Genomic DNA, 22612 nt, shown 5'->3' on the forward strand with positions numbered 1-22612 from the left:
CTTCCTCCGACTGGACACAGAATCCATTACATTCATGATATTACAGCTGTCTGAATAACTAAAATACTAAGATGTATATGTGATATCATTTTCATGATGACAGGAGTTAAAGCATGTTATTAAACATGGATTTCACAGCGCAGTGGATTGTGCGTGACCTTCGAATAAAAATAAAATAAAAATTATTTATTGCAGCAGTACTCATGGGTGGCTCTAGCCTTGTGGCTTGTGATTCTTTCTGGGCAGAGAAAGAATCGGTGGCCCTTCGCGCGCCAATGTCAATATGGTATCTTATGCACGGTGGATGGCCACGTCCGTTGTGGACACTGCATAGCCGCCTTGTGCTCATGACACAAGAGTTTAACTTTTGTCGAAATTTGCCGCTGCGTTTTTAGCTGTGTCGTTATTTTCTCTTTCTGTTTTATATTCAATATATATTGGAGTGGCCACCCCTGCAGTCCTTGCTTTTCTTTCTCCAAGTAACCGATCGCCACGCAATCATCTCTGTAATAGACGTTAAGCCATCTGTAAGCTCAGAGCCCCGATTCTTCAAAACGTTTAAGGAACATTGAAATATCTTCGTAGTACATGTTTAATTATTCTATGCTTCATGCCAGTCCCAGTGAAGAATATAGATTATTTAAATGAAGTTAGTTTTATCTGTATAATATAATAAACACATTTGGCTGCATTGCATCTTAAAAATGATATCGTCATCATATGTAAATACGCACTTTATAAATTGGCTCAGGTTGTGTAATATTATAACTGGGGGTGATTGTACTTATAAGTACAAACAGTTCTACAAAGAGCAATTGATTAAGTGCGTTTAAAGTTTTTGGGATGAAACGGTTTCTGAACCACGAGGTCCGTACAGGAAAGGTTTTGAAACATTTTGCCGTGGCTGAGACAACGTGTGCTTGATACTGTATACCGATAATTCTCTTTCCGATCAGCTGCTGCTGCGATTCTCCACTCAGATAATAATAATAATAATAATAATACCTTTTATTTATACAAGGTGCCTTTCAGAGAACTCAAGGACACCGAACAAACAAATAAATAAATACAAAACACAATTATAAACAACTTAAAACATCAGAAAATCTAAAAATTAAAACCAAACAAAACCACTATAATTAGGAGGAAGAAGAAAAAGCCATTTTAAACAAATGTGTTTTAAGTTTACATTTGAAAGATGAATATGATTTTATATTTCGGAGATCCGCAGGTAATGAGTTCCAGTGCTTGGGAGCAGAACGGCTGAAAGCTCTGCTCCCCATGGTGGTTAGACGGAAGGGAGGAACGGTCAGATGGGTGGAGGAAGAGGATCTAAGGTTACGGGATGGAATGGCAACATGTAGAAGGTCAGACAGATATGGAGGTGCGAGGTTATGGATGGCCTTAAAAGTTAGTAGCAGAATCTTAAAATCAATACGAAACTTGATCGGGAGCCAATGAAGCTGCTGCAAGACCGGAGTAATATGGTGAAAAGATGGGATTCCAGTGATGATACGTGCTGCAGAATTCTGGACTAACTGAAGCTTATGAAGAGATTTATTAGGGAGACCAAAGAGGAGTGAATTGCAGTAGTCCAGCCGAGTGACAAGACTATGAACAAGAATGGCAGTAGTATGAGGAGTGAGGGAGGGACGAATGCGATTAATATTACGTAAGTGGAAGTAAGCAGACCGGGTGATGTTATTAATGTGACATTGGAAAGATAGAGTACTGTCGAGGATGACACCCAGACTCTTGACCTGAGATGATGGGGAAACAACAGAGTTATCAATAATAAAAGAAAAATTATTGGTTTTGGATAATGATGATTTTGAACCAATGAGGAGAACCTCAGTTTTGTCACTGTTTAATTTAAGAAAATTTGAAGAGAACCAGGATTTAATTTCAGAAATGCAATCAATAAGTGAGGGTGGTGGAAAAGAGGAGGTGGGTTTACCAGCAAGGTAGAGCTGGGTGTCATCAGCATAACAGTGAAAATTAATGTTATATTTACGAAAAATATTGCCAAGGGGAAGAAGGTAAATAATAAAAAGAAGAGGCCCCAGGACAGAGCCTTGGGGCACACCAGAAGTAACAGCGGTGGGTTGGGATGTGAAAGTTTTAAGCTGTATGAACTGAGTGTGGCCTGAAAGGTAAGATCTAAACCAATCAAGTGGAGTGTGAGTAATGCCAATCAAAGATAATCTATTAAGGAGAGTGGTATGACAAATAGTATCAAAGGCCGCACTCAGATCAAGAAGGATGAGAATAGTGATTAGACCAGAATCAGCAGCCATAAGGAGGTCATTAGTAATTTTAACAAGTGCTGTTCCTGTACTATGAAGGGGGCGAAAACCAGACTGGAACTTCTCATATAGATTATTGTGAGACAAGTGGGTATGAAGTTGGATAGCTACTATTTTTTCAAGAATTTTGGAGATAAAGGGCAAGTTAGAAATGGGGCGAAAATTATTGAAATTAGTAGGATCACAACCAGGTTTTTTTAATATTGGGGTTATAGCAGCAGTTTTGAAAGATGAGGGAATAATACCAGTAGTAAGAGAAGAGTGAATGATGGCAGAAATAAGAGGGACTAGAGAGGGGAGGCAGGCTTTAACCAAAACTGTAGGCAGGGGGTCCAGCTGACAAGTAGATGACTTGGATTTGCAAAAGAGATCTGAGATTTCAGAGGAAGTGGGAAGCTGGAAAGAAGAGAAAGAGTGAATAGGTGAGTGTAGTTCAGATACAGTGATATAAATACTCCGAGTGGTGCAGTGAGAGTAATATGGAAAAAGATGATCCACTGTGGCCACCCCTAATGGGAGCAGCTGAAAGAAGAAGAAGGTGCAGTGAGAGTAACAGCGTTAAAGCAGCTATGGTATTTGGAATAGTTTGAACCATTCCGTGGACCATTATATTGTTACTGGTTAATTACAATGAGATGCATTAAACTAATAAACAATATGAGATTAATTTCAGTGTATTTATAAAGCCGCGTCAGGAAAATAAAGAGTAACCACATAGGAACAGTTGCACTGCTTTGACGCTGGGTGCCGCCAGTCTGCAAAACCAAGCGGAGAACTTGCGTACGACAAGGTATGAGGTACCCTGGAAAAGTGCGTGGCTTTACGCCAAATGTAGGTTTTATACATTGCAATTTGAACATGGAAAAGTTTTTACGCAACATTTCTGTGTGTACACACCGTTCATACATGAGGCCCCTGGACGTCCACAGAAGACAACAGTGGTGGATGATCGCAGAATAATTTCCATGGTGAAGAGAAACCCCTTCACAACAGCCAACCAAGTGAACAACACTCTCCAGGGGGTAGGCGTATCGATATCCAAGTCTACCATAAAGAGAAGACTGCATGAAAGTAAATACAGAGGGTGTACTGTAAATTGCAAGCCACTCATAAGCCTCAAGAATAGAAAGGCTAGATTGGACTTTGCTAAAGAAGATCTAAAAAGGCCAGCACAGTTCTGGAAAAACATTCTTTGGACAGATGAAACCAAGATCAACCTCTACCAGAATGATGGCAAGAAAAAAGTATGGAGAAGGTGTAGAACAGCTCATTATCTAAAGCATACCACATCATCTGTAAAACACGGTGGAGGCAGTGTGATGGCTTGGGTGTGCATGGCTGCCAGTGGCACTGGACAATAGTGTTTATTGATGATGTGACACAGGACAGAAGCAGCCGAATGAATTCTGAGGTGTTCAGAGACATACTGTCTGCTCAAATTCAGCTAAATGCAGTCAAATTGATTGGGCGGCGTTTCATGATACAGATGGACAGTGACCCAAAACATACAGCCAAAGGAACCCAGGAGTTTATTAAAGCAAAGAAGTGGAAAATTCTTGAATGGCCAAGTCAGTCACCTGATCTTAACCCAATTGAGCATGCGTTTCACTTGTTGAAAACTAAACTTCGGACAGAAAGGCCCACAAACAAATAGCAACTGAAAGCCGCTGCAGTAAAGGCCTGGCAGAGCATTACAAAGGAGGAAACCCAGCATCTGGTGATGTCCATGAGTTCAAGACTTCAGGCTGTCGTTGCCTGGCAAGGGGTTTTCAACCAAGTATTAGAAATAAACATTTTATTTCCTGTTATTTAATTTGTCCAATTACTTTTGAGCCCCTGAAATAAAGCGATTGTGTTAAAAAAATGCTTTAGTTGCCTCACATTTTTAAGCAATCTTTTTGTTCAACCCACTGAATTAAAGTCTGCACTTCAACTGCATCTGAGCTGTTTCATTTAAAATTCATTGTGATAATGTACAGAACCAAAATTAGAAAAAAGTTGTCTCTGTCCAAATATTTATGGACCTAACTGTATGTTCAGAATGTATATGCAGGTATATACATGTTCTGTAATGTATTATATATATATATATATATATATATATATATATATATATATATATATATATATATATATATATATACATATATATATATATATATATATATATATATATACATATATATATATATATACATATATATATATATATACATATATATATATATATATATATATATATATATATATATATATATACATATATATATATATATACATATATATATATATATATATATATATATATATATATATATATATATATATACATATATATATATATACATACATCATACATACATACATACATACACACACACACAAACACAAGGGAGGGGACCCAAAATTAACAAGACTTTTTTCTGACAAATCGTATATTTCTCACAACATTTCTAAAATTGAATCATCCTCAAAATACTCTCCCTGAGATGCAATACACTTGTCCCACCACTTGCTGCATTGTTCAAAACTGTTCTGGAACTCTTGTAAAGTGATAGTCTTCAATGCCTCCATCGTTTGCTTCTTGACGTCCTCTACATCCTGAAAATGCTTTCCTTTAAGGTCCTTCTTCATTCTTGGAAATAAGAAAAAGTCACACGGTGCAAGGTCAGAGGAGTGGGGGAGGGGGGTGGGAAACCATTGTCATCCTGTTTTTGTGAGAAACTGACACAAAGTCAATGTTGTGTGAGTGGGAGCCTTGTCGTGATAAGGAAGCCCCTTGTCTGATCGCCACAATCCGGGTCATTTTCTCTGCACTGCATCACACAATTGGTTGAGCTCTTCAAGGACGTTGCTTGGACAAATGATGTAGAGTGCAGTCTAGTACACGCAACTAGCAGCAAATGCTGGAAATAAAGCCTCTCGAGGCTCCAGAAAACAGTTCTCGACATTTTTGGGTCCCACTTTGTGTGCATATATATATATATATATATATATATATATATATATATATATATATATATATTTATATATATATATATATACACACACACACACACACACACACATACACACACACACACACACACACATACATACATATACACACACACAGCATATATACATACTTATACCCATACAGATACACATGCAAATTGTTCGTCTCTGTGTACATATACATATACTTACATACAGAGACACAAACAAAGACACACAAGACACACAAATATATTGACATGCATGAACAAGACAGACAACAGAGATAAATACAATACTATGCTATCCTGAAATGAGTTCAGTAAAGGTTAGTTCTTTTGAGATTTCTTCAAGCATGCATGAACATTACAATAAGAATGAGTTATGTGTGTGTTTTGGAGGAGCTGATTTGACAAGCACCTCTTACGTTTATTCGAGCCTGGTACGTGACGACACCAGCTGAGTTGTTTGCAGCACATCGGTAAACCCCGCCATCACGAACTTGGGTGTTGGAGATGTTTAGGTAGCTCAGCACATTCCCTTCTGAGGTGATGATCTGGCTGATTCGATGGTTGCCATCTTTTACAATGGGGTCATCATCCAATGTCCATGTGATGGTAGGAAGAGGCGTTCCTTTCACATTGCACATAAGAGATACCAGTTCATTGGGACTGACCACTTTTTCACTGAAAGCAGAGGTGATCTTTGGAGTTCCATCTGAAAATGGGCAACGGTAAACAGAGACAGAAAGAGAAAACATTTAAATTGAATTGTAATTAAACAGTATTGCAAAGAATTTAACCATTTAAGGTAACATGAAATCATTAACAACAATGTAATGAAAGTAAAATTAACTTGACTTACTTTATTAGACTCCTTTAAATACACTTGGGAGAATGTTTTGTCCTATTTATACACTGACAACAGATAAAACGTTTGTCTTTGCTTGCTATATAAAAGTACTTTATTAACAATTAAAAAATGTTTTCACATTGTCCTTGAGTTTTTACATTTTCCTTATGTTTTTATCCATTTTGTAAAGAATGCTGCTGTATGTATATTTTTTGTGTGTGGGCGCACACAAACCAAACAAACTAAGCACGTTTTAAAAACATTTACATTTTTATGTCTCTTTTTAACTTCTTTATGAGGAGTAATATCACTCTTCTGTACATTCCCTTAAAATAAATTGTTATTTAAAAGCTTATTTGAGCATTTTCACTATTTTTACTTAGACACACTACTAAATTGTATGTCTTTGAATATAGAACAAGGACAGCAAATGTTTGAGTTGTAAAGAAGGATGACAGTCCCTGACCTTTAAGAGGCCTCCAAAAACACCTGCTGCTTTTAACATCCCATTGTAGAAGAATTTGGTTCAGATTTACGAAACAACTTTGGGAGTAACAAAACAATCAACAGCCTCTTTCAACTTTCTATTCAGAGTTTGGCTGCTGTCATCGCTTGTGAAACAAAGAGCTGCTGGCTTTTCATCCTGAATGAAAACTGACACATAACAAATAAAATCGCCAGGCACACTCACAGTGCATGGCTGCCCTCTCCTTTTTTTCTCCTTTGGTGACAGGCTTTTTCGAAGATGAAAGCCGACATTATTTTCCCAGTGAGACCTGAGTAGCTTTGAAATCTTGCCTGCTGTCGCTCTCTGATAACTTGCACACTTTCTACATCATTATAGATTATCAATACTCCCTTTATAAAGATCCATGGCCACAGGATATGGTTGCCACAGAAACAGGGTGCAGGTAGGCAATGTCAGCATTCTCCTAATATTCTAATAATAGATGCCACACTGTGACTGCTCTGCAGCCATCATTAGTAAGCAGGTTTCACAAGAATCAATTACCTTCTTCTGCTCTCCAAAGTCAAAGCATGCCTCTCCAGATGTACTCATTTTGATTGTAACTTCATTTAAACCTGAAATGTGTACTACAACTCATGCCTTCTCCAGTTAAAGAATTTTAATTGTTTTTATGATAAAGTATTTTATAAAATAATTCTTTCCCTTAGGTATCAGCACACATAAGAGCAGTACATATTATTGCTGCTTTAATGTGTTTTCTTTGCACAAAGTAAGTGTAATTGTTTAAGCAGAAATGCAATTAAAAAGAAGTAGAACTTTTTTCTAAAGCTCATGTCTGTGCCAGAACATTGAATTCGATCATTTTTATTTATTCAATACATTTTTCAACAAAGTAGTGTTAAAGGATATATACATACATATATAATAATATTGTGGATCTCCAACTACAAATACATACATACATACAACTTGCAGGGAAAATGTAGGGGTTGGTGGCAGGGTTGGCACTCCTGCCACCGTAAAAAAAAAAACCCTGTAGACATTGTAGCACACCCACTAAATGTGTCAAAACCTTATTAATTAATCTGAACAAACTGAAATGTAAACTGGTGGGAACACATGAATTCCTCTATGCACAAAATTTAGCAGAGTTTAGTTTAAATAGGATTTTCACACACCACTGCATGCTGGCAGGATATTAGAATTGCAATAACAAGTACCAAGAAAGGAGATTTCTTTTCCCTTTCTAAAATGCATTTCAAAGGTCTAAAGAATAAAAATAAAAATTAAAAAAAACAAACAAAAAATAAATAGAACTTTACCTTCTAAAATGACCTGTACAAAATCTTGAGCTGACATTTTGCCTTTTCTGGCAAAGCACTGGAATGCACCTCCATCACTCTTAGCCATTCCTTCCACCATCAGGTTCTCACGATTCCTTCCAAGGATGCGTATATTGCTCCCAGGGTTGATGATCTCGCCATTTCGGTACCAAGATAGCTCATAGTCATCAGATCCTGTTACGCTGCATGACAAGGACACCTGGCTGCCCACACTTCCCTTCACTTTTCGAGGGCTGACCACTGCTCTCAGAAGCTCTGAATACCAAACAGAGTAATTCAAACATATGTATATGTTATCATTGTGAAAGATTAACTAGACATATGAGCTGAACATCTGCCACAGAAAACTACAAAACAGGCATGCATGTATTTATATCTGATAATGTGCATTTTGCCTCAGGCAGATTAATTTTCAATTCTCTCAGCTAGCTCTTTCAATACTTTTATGAATTCATCATTGTATTAAGTATTGATTTTACCCTGACAGAGAAAAATACAAAAAAAAAAAAAAAGAAAAAACCACCATTGACGGGATGCTAGTCCTTCATAGAGAATATTGAACAAATGTTTACCAAAAAATCCTTACATGTAGGAAACTTAAACAAGCGAAATCAATCTGAGAAGTTCTCATTCCAGTGGTTACAAGGCAGCAGTGCTTCCTCCAAAGCAACTATCCTGTTACTTCTCCAACGAGATATGTAAAATATATTCATTTAAAATTTCAAAAACCTGGAAAATTTTGTAAGACAATGGACCTTAGTTAAAGCTCTGACAGTTAATTTGGTGCATCAGACATACTATATAATTAAGTACTTTTCTGTATTTTTTACCAATGGCTAATATTATTGGCAGAAAGTATGATGCAATGGGAAAGGCTTTGGTAGCCTTGATGGTGCAGACGGAATTCTCAAATGAGCATACATGTCCGAGGACAGTTCATTAAAAAGCTTGTAATATATGATGTGTGCGTGTGTGAAACACTTAACCTGCTGTCCCAGCTAACTTATAGTGATGTTTACGTTGTGTGCCGACAACTTTCACTATCAATGCATTATCAATTCACTATTGCCCAGAGGGCACTGGGCAGTCTAATGGTCTGGAATCCCTACAGATTTTATTTTTTTCTCCAGCCGTCTGGAGTTTTTTTGTTTTTTCTGTCCACCCTGGCCATTGGACCTTACTCTTATTCTATGTTAATTAATGTTGACTTATTTTATTTTCTTATTGTGTCTTTTATTTTTCTATTCTTTATTATGTAAAGCACTTTGAGCTACTGTTTGTATGAAAATGTGCTATATAAATAAATGTTGTTGTTGTTATCATAGAGTTTTACAATGAACAACAGTTCTGCCAAAATTAACTCAGTTTGTCATGTTATACTTCAAATTTTGAAATCTAATTTTTTTTAAATCCCCTGCTTCTGTTGAAAGATGTTTTTATTTGTGTTTGTGTTTCATTTCAATCATGTCATAAAATGCATGATATAAGGCCACATTTCATATTGATAATATTTTGTATTGCAAAATTCGATAACAGCAAAATTTTCACTCATGCCTAATTAAGAACATTCATCTTCTTAGGTATTGTAGAATGTACCTCACAATGTTTGAAGGATCCACAACCTGAAGCTAGTGGATTAACTATCCTGCCTTATTCCTGAAAGGGGCACTTTGGGAACACAATGATTTAGATGAGGTACTGGTCTCTTATTATCTCATCCTTAAGTTAGAAAATCTTGTAATATATGGCTTGTACACAAGGGACATGCTTTTCTTCAGCTATCCATCCATCTCTGTTTTTGAGCCTATTTAATTCAATTAAGGATGGCAAAAGTCAGAACCAAACTTAGCAGCATGCATCATGAAGCAGAATCCAGCTCTGAATGAGGTTCTAAAATGATTGTATGACACATTCATGCATGCAGCCATACTCATTCACACCAAATCACTTTATATTAGACTTTGGACATCAGGAAATCTAAATACTCACGGAAAGGACTTTAATTGAAGACAGAACTCTTGATAAATGGATGGTGGGGAGAGGCATGGATCTTGACATTAAAATGTTACTCCCATGAATCTTTAAGTCTCCTGTTTATGTCCATGCTGATTATTCCCAAAAGTAACTATTTAAGAATATTTTAGTAAAAGGCATCTGTTTTCACACATTCTGAGCAAGTGACTGGATAACAGACATGTGGTTTATGTGACACAGGTAACATGAAATTTTTCTTTTCCTCACGGATGCTTATCACATTGTTTGATATTGATTTCTGTTATGTCTCAAATTTCGTTCCGTTTATTCTGCATGAAAATGATATATATGTGTATACATATATATATATATATATATATATATATATATATATATGAAATCATATGTTAATTTTGTTATTTCTTTTAAAGTTACTAGAAACGTTATTCTGCAGATGGTGCTCATGGTTCATTATGTCACAGTGGAAAATACAATTATTACCAGCTGTCACAAGTCTTTTAAATTTTCTTAGTTTAGATTTCATAGGCAAAGGGTTTTTGCAAGTGTATACAGAAGAAAATATGGATGCGAAATTAAACCGGAGTATATTCAGTATTTTCACAGAGGTTTTTTGTTTGTCGTATTTCAGACAGATTCAGATGCATGTGTGTGATAAGAGTCAGCATGCCTTGCAAAATTTCTAAATCCCTAGTAGCCATTTTTCAGTAGGCATTTTTCAGATTTTCATAGCCCAAAAAGAATTTAAGTAACTCAAATAAAAAAGACAATTTCTTAATGTAGAAAGCTGTAGTCGAAAAATCAATCAAACAATTATTTTACAAACACAAATAGCAACAATCATACGTAAATCTATACTAATAAAAGGCAAAGCCCTCACTGACTGACTGACTCACTGACTCATCACTAATTCTCCAACTTCCCGTATAGGTAGAAGGCTGAAATTTGGCAGGCTCATTCCTTACAGCTTCCTTACAAAAGTTGGGCAGGTTTTATTTCGAAATTCTACGCGTAATCGTCATAACTGGAAGCTATTTTTCTGAATATACTGTAATGGAGTTGAGCTCGAAAGCCATGGGGGGTGGAGGTTCGTGTGACATCATCGCGCCTCCCACGTAATCACGCAGTACGTAGAAAACCAGGACGAGCTCCAAAACCGCTGAAGAAAACATACATTATATAATTAAGAAGGCAGCGAAACAATTAGAAGCGAGCGAGTGACATATGAAACCATATTCAGCGGCTCACGTGAACTGGCGCGTCGCAGACAAAAGCAACAGTTCCAAAGAGTGCTGAACAAAACCGAATTACACTGCTACGCTCAAATAGACAAACCACACGCCGTGGCAATAGTAGAGGCTTGCCTCTAGCGCCGGCGTCGAGGTTCGATTCGAGAGGGGATGCACTGAGTATGTACGCGCTTCCGATTCATTTTAGCCTCGCATCCCCTTGGTTTGAGGCGTATGAAAAATATGCGGTTAGCAGAAAGACAGATCACCAATTGAAGCTTTATGAATAATGGATACTTTATTCGCGATCAATGATTGTTTTGGTAAAGCCATACTCAGTGTATTCATTAGATGAACGGTAAAAAAGTAAGAGCGAGGGAGGGTAACTTATTGAGGCACGCAGGCAAAACCACAATAGCATGGGCTCGATGTACTGTAGTGGCGTCAACTCGATCTGAATTGCGCGATCACATTTGAAAAATATATCTTTTCAAGTTCTATTTAGTCCATATGTGTCAAACTCAAGGCCACGAGGCCACATCCGCCCGGCGTGTAATTATATCCGGCCCGAGATCATTTTATATATTATTGTTATTAATGGCCGGGGATATGAAGCGCTGGTAACACAATAAACTACAGATCCCATAATGCAGCGCTTCAGCTGCCTTGCGAACACTTACGCGTTAATCAAGTCTAGCTTATGATGCTGCAAGTTATTGCGAAGCTAGCCCACACGATGCCAAGAGAAAAGGTGATTCTGAACATAGAGCCTTTAAAACCGATGGGAGGCTGAGTATATGTTTACTGACATTGCGGTAAACCCGTGTGTCTCATTTGTGGAGCTAATGTGGCTGTAATTACAGAATTTAATCTAAGACGGCACTATGAGACAAAACATCAAGATAACCTGAAAGACCTGAATGCAATGCACAAGATACAGAAAGCAGAAGAGTTAAAGAAGAATCTGACACTTCAGCAGGCGTTTTACCGTGCAAAATCACAAAGTGATTTCAAGTGAAGCTACTTTTATGGGAGACACAAATGCACCAGTGCAACTTGCCCCACTTTCCCTGTTGCCAAGTAATGTTGAACCAAGTCGGCACAACGGTGTTCCCAAATCGCACTTTGCTGATAAACTGGCGCACTGCACTGAGTTCGCATGGCGCTTTGGTGACTTTGAAGAACAAAAAAAGAATTTTGAGTTGTTTCGCAACCCATTTGCCGTCGATGTGGAAACTGCACCTGTGCAGATTCAGATGGAGGTGATTGAGCTGCAGTGTAATGGCACACTGAAGGCAAAGTACGATACTGCACGGCCCGCACAGTTTATTCACTCCATTCCCGAAAAAATGCTCCAGCTCCGTCTACATGCGGCTCGAACCTTGTGCATGTTTGGTAGCACATATCTGTGTGAGAAGCTCTTCTCAGTCATGAAGACTAACAAAACAGCACACAGGAGTCGCCTCACTGATGAGCACCTGCAGTCCATCCTGAGAATCTCCACAACACAGAACCTCACACCAAACATGAGCGAACTTGTTGCCAAAAAAGATGCCAGGCGTCCAGCTCTGATAAAATGACATATGAGCAAAGACAACTGAATGATTTGATTTGTTATTGCTGAAAAGAACAAATTTTATTTATATTTCCAGGTTTTGTTATGCACCATGTTCATATTTGAATTTGTATAATTTTGACAGGATATATTTTTATGGAGAGCAAAATCTTTTGGGATATTTAAAATTTAAGTTTATTTTTATATAAAATTACATAAGAGTAAAGAAATTTGAATGTTTGTTCTTTTAACGTTTACTTTATTTCTAACTTGTATAATTTAGACAGGATATATTTTTATGGAGAGCAAAATATTATAAGTTATTTAAGGTTTGAGTTGATTTATTCCGAAATAATATTCTGTCGACTAAATAAAAATTCCTTCTATTTAAAATTTAAATAGAACTTGAACAGAAACGATAGTTCATAATATCCAGGCAGACTTACGTAAGAGCGGAGTCATCCGTTTTAACAAACAGCGTATTGCACTGATACGAAATAGCCTGCCCATTTAATTATTTAGGAATGGATAAATAAATTAAGATTTTGTACAAATAATGTTATTCATTTTTCTTCCTTCATGGATTCTGGCACCCCAGCAACAGTTGCTCGCACCCCAAAGACTGTATATATATATATATATATATATATATATATATATATATATATATATATATATATATATATATATATATATATATATATATATATATATATATATATATATATATATATATATATGACAGCAACACTCATCACTCACAACAGTGACAAAACAATTACATTGACAATCATGTTACGTTATTTTCAAAATGTTTACTTTTCTTTTTCATTGCTTCTTTAACACACTACTTCTCCGCTGCGAAGCGCGGGTATTTTGCTAGTTATTCAATAATCAAGAAACAGTCTGACATCAATTAACATAAACATGCATTCATTTCTAACTGAACTGAAACTTGTATGAAGGATAAGATTAATTTAAACGTGAATCAGTCTAAAATTGCGAGTCTGACATCTTAACTGAAATCACAGATTGCCACTTGACATTGAGGGTACATCTTCATCAGCTTCCTCCATTGGCTTCTGTGCATTAGTCCCCACTTCTCTGCTCTTTGATCTTGCTGGGGTGTTATGCTCCAGATTTCTTGAACCTTTCCCAAAATAGACTAATTACTTTGTCAGAACAAAAAGTTTCAAACAATTCCCCTTTTATGGAGAGACGCATGAGGTCATTCAATGTTTCAGACGGTGCAACAAGATAGTCCACCTCTTCCTCCACATAATTTGCCAGTCCTACTTTGGGGCCGAAAAGAGTGGGTCAAAAACTTTGAAACAAGAGAGGGGCTTTTCAGACAGATTTTTAAATCCACTGTCCATGTACTTAACTGTGTTGTCAATAATCTTCTGAAACTCTGCACCAAGGGTGCCTTTGCCTGTGCCATCACTTCCTCTAACAGGTCGTTGACTTTTTGAGTGCTAGGTTCTACAGTAGCACATGCTACAATCATCTTTCACTGTGAACTCTGTATCCAAGGCTTAATTGTATTCTTCTGGTTTTCTTATCAGGCCAAGTAAGAATGTATGTGGTGCTCTCCACTAACTAATTTGTTTACATCAGGGGTACCCACACTTTTTCGGCTTGCAAGCTACTTTTAAAATGACCAGGTCAAAATGATCTACCTACATTAAAAATGCTATATTATATATATATATATATATATATATATATATATATATATATATATATATATATATATATATATATCCTCCTGGATATCTATACTGATATAGACTGGGTAATGTGTTAGGAGCGAAAGGATGCCACATCGCTTGATGGAAATGAAAATGATCAACCTACAGAGCCCTGAATTCAAAGACGCCCCAAAAATCAGAGTGAAAAATTATGTGGCAGGCTAGTCCATTTTGCCAAAATTTAATTGCAGCAACTCAAAATTGTATGCAGCACTTTGTATGGCCCCTGTGTTCTTGTATACATGCCTGACAACATCGGTGCATGCTTCTAATGAGATGACAGATGGTGTTGTGGGGATCTCCTCCCAGATCTGGACCAGGGCATCACTGAGCTCCTGGACAGTCTGAGGTGCAACCTGGTGGCATTGGATGGACCAAAACATAATGTCCCAGAGGTGTTCTATTGGATTTAGGTCAGGAAAGTGTGGTGGCCAGTCAATGGTATCAATTCCTTCATCCTCCAGGAACTGCCTGCATACTCTCACCACATGAGGCCAGGAATTGTCGTGCACCAGGAGCCACTGTACCAGCATAGGGTCTGACAATGGGTCCAAGGATTTCATCCTGATACCTAATGGCAGCCAAGGTGCCTTTGTCAAGCCTGTAGCGGTCTGTGTGACCCTCCATGGATATGCCTCCCCAGACAATCATTAACCCACCACCAAACTGCTCATGCTGAATGATGTTACAGGCAGCATAATGTTCTCCATGGCTTCTCCAGACCCTTTCACTTCTGTCACGTGCTCAGGGTGAACCTGCTCTCATCTGTAAAAGCACAGGGCACCAGTGGTGCATCTGCCAATTCTGGTATTCTATGGCGAATGCCAATCGAGCTGCATGCTGCTGGGCAGTGAGCTCAGGGCCCATTAGAGGACATGGGGCCCTTGGGTCACCCTCATGAAGTCTTTCTGGTTGTTTGGTCAGAGACATTCACACCAGTGGCCTGCTGGAGGTCATTTTGTAGGGCTCTGGCAGTGCTCATCCTGTTCCTCCTTGCCCAAAGGAGCAGATACTGGTCCTGCTGATGGGTTATGGACCTTCTATGGCCCTCTCCAGCTCTCCTAGAGTAACTGCTTGTCTCCTAGAATCTCCTCCATGCCCTTGAGACTGTGCAGGGAGACACAGCAAACCTTCTGGCAATGACACGTATTGATGTGCCATCCTGGAGAAGTTGGACTACCTGTGCAACCTCTGTAGGGTCCAGGTATCGCCTCATGCTACCAGTAGTGACACTGACTGTAGCCAAATGCAAAACTAGTGAAGAAACAGTCAGAAAAGATGAGGAGGGAAAAATGTCAGTGGCCTCCACCTGTTAAACCATTCCTGTTTTGGGGGTCATCTCATTGTTGCCCTCTAGTGCATCTGTTGTTAATTTCATTAACACCACAGCAGCTGAAACTACCCCCTCTGCTACTTAACTGACCAGATTAATATCCCATAAGTTTCATTGACTTTATGCTATACTCTGATTAAAAAGTGTTCCTTTAATTCTTTTGAGCAGTATATATTTATATATATTAACATATAAATATTATATACATGTATATATTATACCAAGATGTAGGCCTTTTGCTGCTTGAAATTTGTAAAAAGGTGTTACATTTTGCTAAGGGTAGTTCACTTTTGGCAGCGTAGTATGTGGTTCTGAAAATTATGGTCAGGACTTCATGTTGTGCTTTGTTTGTTTTGATTATGTTCTTTGCTATTCACATTTGTTCAGGGAAAGAAGCTGCAGATGGGGAACCCATAAACTTCTTGTGATGCCCAAATTTGTCATGTTTTTTGATAGTCTCTTTCCTAAAATTACTGCTTTCAGTAACAAAACCACTTGTCAAATCAGAAATTGCAGTGAATTGATGACACACCTAATGGAACATTGTGTTTTCCTTATATTCCATGCGTGGAAATTCTTTTGTCTATGAAACCAAAAACCTACGTTTTCTTTTTGTCTTATAGTCAGACATTTCTGAATACTTCTGCTTTGTTGTAGTCTGCCCTTCTTCTGTTCCCTGTTCTTCATATTGACCTCTCTGTTTTAGCTGAGAAGAACTGAAATATTTCCGTAAATCCAAACGTCGCCTCCTTTTCAAATTTTCATACACGCGCACACACATAAGTGTCAGCGATTTCACATGCTATAATTTAGTTTTACGGCCCATGCAAAATCTATGGATCCACTAAAGTGACATGGGCAAACAAAAAAATCCTTTTAAAACTTTTGTTCGTGTATCAAAAAGTTTCATGTGCACACGTGAAACTGTAAAGGACTTTGTTGTTTGCCCATGTCCCTTTAGGGGCTGCATAAAGTTCTATCACTTAACAGTAAATAAATGAAGAATTACACTCCTTTACAGGGGTTGGCAGCAATGCACCAATTGTGATTGCCAAACATCATTAAGAGGATCGACATAGCCGGACAGCTACTGAGCACGGTGCTGCACTGTTCCCACACACCATGCTGCTCTTTTTTTGTTCATACACTTGCTGCTCCTGCGCACTATGTGCTCCCCCTCCCTATCACCAATACCAATACAGGGACGTCTCCGTTCTAGCACCTTCCACACTCCATCTGTTTTTTTGCGCTCCGCGTTTCATTTGTATATCACACTACAGCTTCTGAAAGCAGAGTGCTCCGTAGTTGTCCATGGTACTCTGAATCTCCAGCCATATCATTACACTGTTGTTATAATGCACATTTTTGTCTATATTTTCATTATATTTTGCTCAAGACAAAGCATTATGTTTTCCTGAATTGTACCAGTATCAATCACAGTAACATCTGTTTGAACTGAGTAGGAATTTAGGAGATGCCTCATGCTGTATTGATGATTTTATCACCTGTGAGGAGATGGACACCAGGACTAAATTGGTTTACAGCTTGAGAAAAGAAGAAATACTAAGGCTTCAAGCTGTACATTACATTACATTACAACCTGTGAACAGAAGGAGATGATGTGGAACTAGAAATGGCCAAACCAGTTTAAAGCTTGAGACAGGAGATTCTTAAAACATCAAAAACTTTAATCTTATTTGAGTATGTCCATTTTGCCAAGCAGTAAAGAGTCTGAGAGAATTCATCCATCATATTGACAGCCAGCCAATCAGGTGTATCTAACAATCACAAGTTGCAAAACCCCCACGTAGAATTTTATAATAAAATATGCCTCATCTGAAGAGCAATATCATAAAAGGACAAAACAACATCAGAAGAGGGCCAGAGTGACATCAATAGGAGAAGACAGAGCAATGTCAGAAGAAGGCACCAGCCACGTGCGACCGCTTTCACCTGATTGTCAACTAAAGCATTCCATGAATATCGATTGCTAAATCAATGCCATCCTAGGACATTCATCTTTGACATCTTTAACTTTTCGTAAGCATTTTGTAAAGACTATATATATCCAGACTTTGCTATTCGCATTTTCTTTTTTGGTTTTCGCTACTGGTATTATTGCTCTTTAATAAATACTACATTGCTTTTAACTTTCTATTCTTTGTCTTCATAAATGGAATGATTGAGAGAATAAGGTCATTTTTTTATTAAGAGCACTTGGAGTAGTATGAAGTGCCATATGATCCATGTTGAAAGATTTATCAAGCTAAGTACATAGAGAGCTGTGTCCAATAATGAACAATGAGTAAGACATTCATTGGTTGATAAATGGCCCATGGCTAGGGATGTTGAGCCTTTGTTTGTTTAAATATATATATGGAGACTTGGAGAACAAAGGTGATATTTAGGTCTGAGATATATCTAAGACATCGCACTTTGTTCATGCCTATGATAAGTAAGTCTCTTGGAGTACTAGGGAAAGCGGACAGTGCATGTGCTATTCATGTATTACTTGTGTGGGTTAAAGTGCTAGGGAATAACGTGCATGTGTATACATCTTTCATATGGTACCTTTGTGGTTAAGGTCTGTGTGTGTGCATATATCTATGTATGTGTGTCTTAATTGTCAGGCTACTAATTTTGTGAGATTTAGTGAGGGTTGGTGTGTTAAATGAGGATGCCTTGTTCCTGATGAAATGTTGATGCACTTTACCACAGTGGAAGTCAACCAAACTCGACAAGCCTGGAATCAAAATTGGAATAGCTGCTGAAAAAAATATATATATATTGTGATAAGCAGCCCGACCACAAACAAACAAACAGACACCGGATGTCGAATGCCAAACATGTTTATTTTGACCAAAAGTACCACACAGCACACAGTGCTCCCAGCACCAGTCACCCTCCACATGGGCCTTTCCTTCAATCTCCGTGGGCCACCTTTCCTCTCCTCCTGAGAGTTTCGTCCTGCTCCCGCTCCCGATTCTAGCTCCCTGATTGGAGTGAAGCGGCACCTTTTATTTCCACCCGGATGTACTCCAGGTGCCTGATGACGTCCTTCCGCCATACCGGGAAGTGCTGCCTTTGCACCCGGGAGCACTCCGGGCTTGAGCTTCCTTGCTCCTTTCCCGTGATCCTCTCAACATCCAGGGCAGTTGCCCCTTCGTGGCCCGGGGGATGTATAAGCCACCTCCCGGTCCTTTCAGGCGTCATGGCTGGGTCTGATCCCCAGCCTCCTGTGAGCTACAGTATATATATATATAATATATATATATATATATATATTATATATATATATATATATATAATATATATATATATATATATAATATATATATATATATATATATATATATATATATATATATATTATATATATATATATATATATATATATATATATATATATATATATAATATATAATATATATTATATATAATATATATATATATATTATATATATATATATATATATATATATATATATTATATATATATATATATAATATATATATTATATATATATATATATATATATATATATAGTAGTAGGCATTAGTCCATCTCGAGAAGATGATGTTTGCGCTCTGGAATGATCTTCAGTTGTGTTTTTTGGGGCAGCGTCTGGGTGACTCAGCAGTCCGATCCTGATGCGACAGTCTCTTCTACAGTGGCTGCGGTGAAGGCTGGATGGGGGCCCAGGTCCTGTTTCTGCTGTCTCATTTTTCTCCTTTGCCTTCTGGTTTCCATCTGTTGACTGCGATGTTGCTCACCCCTCTTGATGCCTTCATGGACAGTCTGTATATATATATATACATATTTATGGCGAGTGGCTGGGGGTGGTACCTAGCCAGGATGCCCAGAAGGACCGGGGGAGGGCTTACGCCTCCTCAAGACCACAAGGGGGTAACCGCCTTGGTGGCTTTGGGGACCACGGGAACTGAGCTTGGAAGCTCAATCCTATAGGGGCCTGAGGAGCCTTGGCCCTCAGCACTTCCGCCACACCGGGAAGTGCTGGGGAAGAAGACCAGGGACACCTACAGTGCTTCCGGGTGCGCGGCCGGTACTTCTAGCACACTGGGGAGTGCCGGAGGAAGCTAATTGGGAGGTAGGAGAGGAGAAGGACAGAACTCAGGAGGAGAGGAAAGGAGGTGGCCTGAAGAGACGGAGGCATTGTATTGAGGCCTGGACTTTTGGGGTTGTGTGTGCACTTTGTAAATAGTAGACAGTGTAAATAAATGTGTGCTGGTGCTTATTACGATGTCTGCCTGTCTTTGTCCAGGCTGTCTTCCACAAATATATATATATATCTATACTAATAAAAGGCAAAGCCCTAACTGACTGACTCACTCACTCACTCACTCACTCACTGACTCATCACTAATTCTCCAAGTTCCCGTGTAGGTAGAAGGCTGAAATTTGGCAGGCTCATTCCTTACAGCTTCCTTACTAAAGTTGGGCAGGTTTCATTTCAAAATTCTATGCATAGTGGTCATAACTGGAAGCTATTTTTCTCCATTTACTGTAATGGAGTTGAGCTCGAAAGCCGTTGGAGATGGAGTTTTGTGTGACATCATCACGCCTCCCACGTAATCATGTGAACCAACTGTCAACGCAGTACGTAGAAAACCAGGAAGAGCTCCAAAAAGCGCTGAAGAAAACATGCATTATATAATTGAGAAAGCAGTGAAACAATAAGAAGCGAGCGAGTGACATATACAGCCATATTCATGAGTGCTGCTACTTCGGAAACAAAGCACGGTGTAAACCTAAAGTTTAAATTAAGTTCATAGACAAGCTGCGGCTGGCGTTTGTCATGCCCGACTAATCACGGGATACAAGTTTAATGAGCGGACGCAAGATATAAACGAGAGTTTTGATCACTTTGTAACTAAGTTAAAATTGCAGGTGAAGGGCTGTGCTTATGCAAATTCCGAGAGACTGTGTTTGTGGGGGATTGACAGTTAAGGCGGGTGAGGGAGTCATGTCATCATCTCCCCTCCCATTCACCTCATTTCGCTCTGAGCGAGTTTGTGACGCTGCCAACAAATACTGACAGAAAAATCCACAAGTCAATACACACGCTGTCTGTACAGTTTCTCCACACTGAATCCTCCAGGCACTACTTACAAAAGGTTACATTGACAATCGTGTTACGTTATTTTTAAAATGTTTCCTTTTCTTAGCACAAGCACAGCTGAAAAGCTTCGATGCATGTGCTCCATAACGCGTTAAAAAAATCACACATTTAATCACACTTTGCATTACAAACAAGGGAACTTCTGTCAATGCATGATTTCCTGGTACACGATTACATTGATCAAGCTTCCGATTCATTTTACCTTGCACCCCTTGGTTTGAGAAGAAGTATGAAAAATATGAGGTTAACACAGAAAAACAGATCATCAATTGAAGCTTTATGAATAATCGGTTCGCCATCAATAATTGTTTTGGTAAAACCATACTCAGTGTAATCCTCCATTTTATAATTTTTCCGCCACTAGCCATGATTAAATGAGCGGTAAAAAGTAAGAAGCGGCGAGGGTGACTTCAATATATAAAGTCAGCGTCGGAATATAAAAAGTCAGCGCTGGAATATCCATCCATTTCCCAACCCGTTGAATCCGACCACAGGGTCATGGGGGTCTGCTGGAGCCAATCCCAGCCAACACTGGGCGCAAGGCAGGAACAAATCCTGGGCAGGGCACATGCATCATTTTCAAAACATTAACCGAACAGTGTTTTTTTAATTTATTTTTCTGAGTACGTTTTTGTTAACTTAGTTCAGTTCAGAGTCGTTTCAATCAATAGATTTTGACTTTCACTTTATATATTCAGGAGTGAGTTTATATACTCCGATGTTGACTTTATATAATCAGGAATGACTTTATAAATTCCGACGCTGACTTTATATATTCAGGTTTTGACTTTATATATTCCAGCGCTGACTTTATATATTCAACTTTTGACTTTATATATTCTCACGGCGACTTTATATATTCATAAAATCAATGTATTTACCCGTTTGGCACCTCATAGTATATGTGTGTGTGTATATATGTACACATGTATGTATGTATGTATGTATGTATGTGCGTGTATATATATATATATATATATATATATATATATATATATATATATATATGCCAGCAACACTCATGACAATGACAAAACAATTACATTGTCAATCATGTTACGTTATTATTAAAATGTTTCCTTTTCTTTTTACTTCTCCGCTGCCAAGCGCGGGTATTTTGATATATATATGATATAGATATAGATATATGGAAATTCTACGGGTAATGGTCATAACTGGAACCTATTTTCGTCCATATACTGTAATAGACTGCAGCTCTCGCATCATCACGCCTCCCACATAATTGAGTGCCTGCCCATATAAGGTAAATATTCTTGGGTGAAGGACTGTGCTTAGCATATTCATAAGTAAAAATATCTGAATCACAAAATGATGTTAATTATATTTTGTCCATGAATATGTATTAAATAATTCCAAATAGTCTGTCTGCTTCCTTTCATAGCTTTTTCAATGGTAGTGCTGCTTCCAGGCATGTATTTTCGTATTAAAGCATTTAACCAATCACATTTCAGCCATCATTTGTTGCCAGGCAGAGAGGCCTTCACACTCAATTGTGCAGACACTCTAAAACAGAATAAATGTCGATTAACCTGTTGCTTCAACCAATCAGAATTTGAGTTGGTGTCAGTACGGCCCTCTAGCAGGCGTACGGCAACGTCAAGAAAAATTTCCCGCATGCAGCCTTCTCCAGTTTAACACAAGAGC

At 38.2% G+C, this 22612-nt stretch overlaps 1 protein-coding gene across 2 annotated transcripts in view; it reads right to left on the reverse strand.

Moving 5' to 3' along the window:
* Window positions 1–22612, reverse strand: part of LOC120523294 (Down syndrome cell adhesion molecule homolog) — a 668946-nt gene that overhangs the window by 251362 nt on the left and 394972 nt on the right. Inside the window, exons 6-7 of one of the 2 annotated variants that reach the window (XM_039744497.1) lie at window positions 7926–8201; window positions 5703–5999 (exon numbers count right to left, since the gene is read on the reverse strand). In XM_039744497.1, coding sequence (XP_039600431.1) covers window positions 5703–5999; window positions 7926–8201 — 573 coding nt within the window. The remainder of the gene's footprint in view (window positions 1–5702; window positions 6000–7925; window positions 8202–22612) is intronic. The other variant, XM_039744498.1, reaches the window with a different exon arrangement.

Source organism: Polypterus senegalus, chromosome 2 (assembly GCF_016835505.1).
Source record: "Polypterus senegalus isolate Bchr_013 chromosome 2, ASM1683550v1, whole genome shotgun sequence".
Taxonomy (NCBI): Eukaryota; Metazoa; Chordata; class Cladistia; order Polypteriformes; family Polypteridae; genus Polypterus; species Polypterus senegalus.